This window comes from Bison bison, unplaced genomic scaffold, assembly GCF_000754665.1.
Source record: "Bison bison bison isolate TAMUID 2011002044 unplaced genomic scaffold, Bison_UMD1.0 scf7180017864080, whole genome shotgun sequence".
Lineage (NCBI taxonomy): Eukaryota > Metazoa > Chordata > Mammalia > Artiodactyla > Bovidae > Bison > Bison bison.
This window is the reverse complement of record NW_011494652.1, coordinates 4,431,840-4,436,910: the sequence shown is the minus strand read 5'-3', so window position 1 is coordinate 4,436,910 and position 5,071 is coordinate 4,431,840. Positions and strand designations below refer to the sequence as shown.

Below are 5,071 nucleotides of genomic sequence, written 5' to 3'. Positions count from 1 at the left end.
TGGCTGGGGGGGACGGCAGGGGGCCCAGAAAAGGAGAGGAGGGGAGACCAAGCTGCCACTGAGGCATGAAGCCTGGTCAGGTGTGACTTTCCCAGAGCGCTCGGTGTTGGGGGTGAGATAACCGGGGGCGGGGAGTGTGATAACCTGGGCTTCCGCGGTCACAGGGGCAGCCCCCCTCCTCCGCTGCCCTGGAGGCAGCTCAGGGCCAGGGGTCTTACTTTAGATATTAGGGACAAGGGAGCTGAGGCCTGACTTTTTTTTTTTTCCCCCCAATATTGAAATATAATCTACGTGACAGAAAATTCATCATGCTGAAGTGCTGAAGTCAGTGGATTTCAGTACATTTACCGTGTTGTGCAGCCCTCATCACCGCCTAACTCCAGAACATTTCCATCACCTTATAAAGAAACCCTGGCCCATTAGAAGTTATTCCTCTTTTCTTCTCCAGCTTTTGACACTCACTCATCTACTTTCTGTCTGTAGATTTGCCCCTTCTGGACTTGTGGTATAAATGGAATCATATAATGTGTGGGATTTGGTGACTGTTACTTGGTGGAACACTCTGAGGTCGGTCCATACCGTGGGGCACACGTATACCAGCCTTTCACTCCGTTTTCATGGTTAAGCAGTATCCCGTTGTGAGGATGGGCTGTATTTTCGTGATCCATCATCTGCTGATGGGTGAGGCCTGGCTTTTGAGGTTCGGCCAACTCCCTGAAGCCAGCACAAGGAAGGGCTGGGACCAGACTTCCGAGCAGCCACCTGCTGGTCACCCTAGCTTTGGAAGACGGAGCTTTGGTGGGCAGACAGGCTCCCTCGGGTCCCACTGGTGTGACCCACTGTCAGGTCCGACAGGGTGGCTGCCTTCCTGGAAGGGAGCTTGACACCCACCGGCAGTGCCCTCCACTCCGGATTCCGGGGGAGGAAGCAGCCACCCTCCAGGGGAGCAGGGCCAGCAGGCCTGGCAGGAGCCATGGGGGCTCTGGGTCACCCCCACCCCCGCTGTCTTCCAGCATCCGCAGCGTCATGCAGAAGTACCTGGAGGACCGGGGCGAGGTGACTTTTGAGAAGATCTTCTCCCAGAAGCTGGGTGAGTATGGTGGGGGCTCTGCCAACCTGAGCGTCCGCCCCACCTCCCGGTCCGGCTGCCAGGCCAGGGGGTGGGGGCAGGAGGCCCCTGGGGCCGCCTTTGTGCGGCACCCCAGCTGACCAGGCTGTGTGCCCCTCTCTCTGCCAAGAGATCTCCCGTCCACCATGGGGGAAGCACAGGGCAGCAAGCGAGCCCCGCTGCTGGTGGCAGGGCCGGGACCCAGCGTCTCCCAGCCCCTGGCTGTTGCTCCGGGAGGCCCCTGATGCGGGGTGGGGGCCCAGCAGTCTTCCAGGGCCGCCAGGGAAGTTCCTCCTTTGGGGTTTTTGTTTTCGAGAGTTGCAGCTTCCCCTTGGCGCAGGCACAGCTGCTGGGGCCGTTGGTGGAACTGACAGGAAGGGGCGGGGCCCTTCCTGTGGCGCCTGCCGTGCTGTGGTCGCCCCCGCCCCCATGGCCCTCTTTGTGAGCAACCTGCGCTGGCAGGCCCCTGGGCCGCCTCCTCCAGGGCCCCGGCCTTAGAGGTGGGCACCCGGGGAAGGGGGCGGCGGGGACCGGGGAAGCAGGCTCGGGCCGCACATAACTCTGACTCGGCCTTTCCGGGACAAGGGACCTCGGCTCTGAAATGGGAGTGGCCTGGCCCAGAGGTCAGGCTTAGGGAGTCTGTGTGTCAAGGAAGCCTGCAGCATGGGTCCCCTGCCTGGGCTGTGTGACCTTGGGCACATCGCTGCCCCTCTCTGAGCCTCACCTGAGAGCTAGCATTCTGGAGCCCCACTGCGCAAGACTGTTGGACAACAGGCCCAGGTGCGGTGGTGGCGATGAAAAGCCCCTCACCCACTGGGAAGCCGAGGGCTCGCATTCCTCAAGGTCCACTGTTAAAAGGCCCATCCGCCCTTACCAGAAGCCGTGGCCGAGAGCTCTGGCAGAGGGGATAGGGCCCCCAGAGGTGTGCACAGTCACCCGGCTAAGCCTGGGCACCCATGTCGGGCTACAGGGAGTTGGGACCACCCTTCCTTCTGCTGGCCCTGCAGGGCTGCTCTGGGGCCCGGCCCCTGGCCCGAGTCCTCCAGGGTCTCCTGCCCACCTTTCCTGCAGCCCGTCTCATCCCCTCCTGTCCCCAGAGGCTGTGCTCTCTGGGGCCCTCTGCTCGCACCCTCTGGCCTTCCTTCCCAGGACCTGCCACTGGGCAGAAGAGCCCTGAGTTCTACTCAGGTTGCCACGTACCACCTGCCTGACAGGTCTCCCTCGGTTTCTCCCACTGGACCTGCCGCCCCTGTCCACCTGTTTCAAGTGGCAGCTGTGAGAGCCAGCCTGATGATGGACGGGGGGTATAAGGTCCAGGAGTCTCTTTGGTTGGTGGTGACCTCCGAGGCCACCTTGCCCAGCCTCCATCCGGGGCAGGGACCACCTCTGCCACCTCCTTGGCCAGTTCTGCCCAGGAAGCACCAAGCCCACACCCACCACCACGATGGCACGGCCTCTGTGGGGCTATGACTCAGCCTGACACAAAACACTTCCTTTCAGGGTACCTGCTTTTCCGAGACTTCTGCCTGAAGCACCTGGAGGAGGCCAAGCCCTTGGTGGAGTTCTACGAGGAGGTGAGGCTGGGCTGGCCTGGCCCTGCTGCACGTGGGGAAAGGGAGGGGCTCGGGCTGCTTTCATTGGACCTGTAAGACAGTCCCGTGCCCCGCTGGGCCAGGGCTCACCTGTGGGGATCTTGTCCTCTAGATCAAGAAATACGAGAAGCTGGAGACAGAGGAGGAGCGCCTGGTCTGCAGCCGAGAGATCTTCGACACGTACATCATGAAGGAGCTGCTGGCCTGCTCACATGTGAGTGCCTGGGGCCCGGGTGCCGGCCTGGGCGTGGGGACGGGAGGGCTGGCCCCATGGAGAAGTCACTCGCCTTTCCCTCCTTCCCCAGCCTTTCTCGAAGAGCGCCATCGAGCACGTCCAGGGCCATCTGGTGAAGAAGCAGGTGCCTCCGGATCTCTTCCAGGTGTGTGCTTGGCTTGTCCCTGCTCCCGCCCAGCCCAGCGGGGGTCCCCCGCAGGTGGCACAGGTCCTGGAGCCTAGTCGGCTCCTGTTGTGGCTCAGTCACCCACCTCCCACTCCCTCCCTTAGCCATATATTGAAGAAATTTGCCAGAACCTCCGAGGAGACGTGTTCCAGAAATTCATCGAGAGGTGAGAGCGGGGCACGTGCAGGAGCAGAAGGTGGGAAGAGGCCGCTCTGAGAAGGGGTGCGGATGCCCTGGAGGAGAGCAGCCGGCCTGCTTCAGTGCCCAGCGTGTGGGCACCTGGACCTGTCTATACCCCAGTGCGGCGACTCCTAAGATGTCGCCACTCCCCCACTCCTGCCCCACCCTTCTCAGCACTAGGCACCTCAAAGCCCACCCGTGTCTAAAGGGAGCGAGGGACCAGCCATGTGTCTTTCCCCCCATGGAATATCTAGCCCCTTGCTGGGCCCACTGGGGATGAGAAATATCAGGCTGGTGGTAAGGATGGGCACAGGAGGACACACTGCCCACTCCTCTGCCCCCTGTGGCCAGCCTGGAAGGTGTTCCTTGATGTGTCCCAGCTGCCCGGCCATGGCATAGGGGCTTTACCGGGAGTGAGTGGTGTGTCACTGGATGTATGCGAGGAGGGAAACGAGATGAGCCTAGTTGTGGATGTGGTAGCAGGAAGTCGGGGTCAGATGGGAAGATCTCACCTTGAAGTTTATCTGATCCAAGCAGAAACCCAAAGACCGATAACAGTGCTGGCATTGCCGGGAGGGGGGTGGGGGCAGCCTGGTCTGGCATTCTTCCTGGCAGGCCTGGAAGAGGACCCTGAGGCTTGGGAGGGAGCCCAGGCAATAGCAGTGGGTGGGGCCAGCTTGCCCCCAGCATCAATTTCACTCACTTTCTAAGGCTCAGACGAGCTTGGGTTCTTTCTTCTCTTGCAGCGATAAATTCACACGATTTTGCCAGTGGAAGAATGTAGAGCTCAACATCCACGTGAGTGGGCTGGGTGGGCGTGCAGAGCCCTCTCCCTGCTGCTTCTCCCCAGGGCCCCTGGGCGGCGGGGGGAGTCTACCTTCAACCCCCAGGGGCGGCTGTGGGGTTGGTGCTGGAACCCCAATGCAGATGGTTCCAGGCAGGGTGGCACTTGGGAAGGGTGACGGTGGCCCTGGGTCAGGGGCCTTGGGGGAACCCCCTGCTGCTCCCGGGTTGGGGCCTGGGCAGCCTGCAGTGACCCCCCGGCTGCCACCCCCGCAGCTGACCATGAACGACTTCAGTGTGCACCGCATCATCGGGCGAGGCGGCTTCGGTGAGGTCTACGGCTGCCGGAAGGCCGACACGGGCAAGATGTGAGCACCGGGTCCACTGCCTCGGGTGGGACACCTGAGGGGGAGGAGGGCCCCCGGGGGCGCCCTGAGGACCGCCCACACCCCACTGCGCCCCTGGGCCTGCACTGAAGGTGCCAGTGGACCGACTGAGGGACCAGCCCCTCTCCCACAGGTACGCCATGAAGTGTCTGGACAAGAAGCGCATCAAGATGAAGCAAGGGGAGACTCTGGCCCTGAATGAGCGCATCATGCTGTCGCTCGTCAGCACCGGGGTGAGCGGCAGCCCGCCCCACCTCGGCCCCCGGCTCCGAACCAAGTGCAGTCTGCGCTGACCTCTTCTTCCACCCCCTCCTAGGACTGCCCGTTCATCGTCTGCATGTCATACGCCTTCCACACACCGGACAAGCTCAGCTTCATCCTGGATCTCATGAACGGTGAGTGCCTGGCCTGGCCCCAGGTGGACCTCGGGGCTGGGGGCTGGGGTGGGAGCTGAGCGCCCCTCCCCCCCCGCGGGCTGCCTCCCTCAGGCGGGGACCTGCACTACCACCTGTCCCAGCACGGGGTCTTCTCCGAGGCCGACATGCGTTTCTACGCCGCCGAGATCATCCTGGGCCTGGAGCACATGCACAACCGCTTCGTGGTCTACCGGGACCTGAAGGT

General features: G+C 62.5%; 1 protein-coding gene across 1 annotated transcript in view; it reads left to right on the top strand.

The window, feature by feature from the left end:
* Positions 1-5,071, top strand: part of ADRBK1 (adrenergic, beta, receptor kinase 1) — a 13,965-nt gene that overhangs the window by 5,099 nt on the left and 3,795 nt on the right. Inside the window, exons 2-11 of the mRNA XM_010837831.1 lie at positions 1,014-1,090; positions 2,609-2,682; positions 2,813-2,914; positions 3,006-3,080; positions 3,206-3,267; positions 4,028-4,079; positions 4,341-4,432; positions 4,584-4,683; positions 4,767-4,845; positions 4,939-5,069. Of these exons, the coding sequence (XP_010836133.1) occupies positions 1,014-1,090; positions 2,609-2,682; positions 2,813-2,914; positions 3,006-3,080; positions 3,206-3,267; positions 4,028-4,079; positions 4,341-4,432; positions 4,584-4,683; positions 4,767-4,845; positions 4,939-5,069 (844 nt within the window). The remainder of the gene's footprint in view (positions 1-1,013; positions 1,091-2,608; positions 2,683-2,812; positions 2,915-3,005; positions 3,081-3,205; positions 3,268-4,027; positions 4,080-4,340; positions 4,433-4,583; positions 4,684-4,766; positions 4,846-4,938; positions 5,070-5,071) is intronic.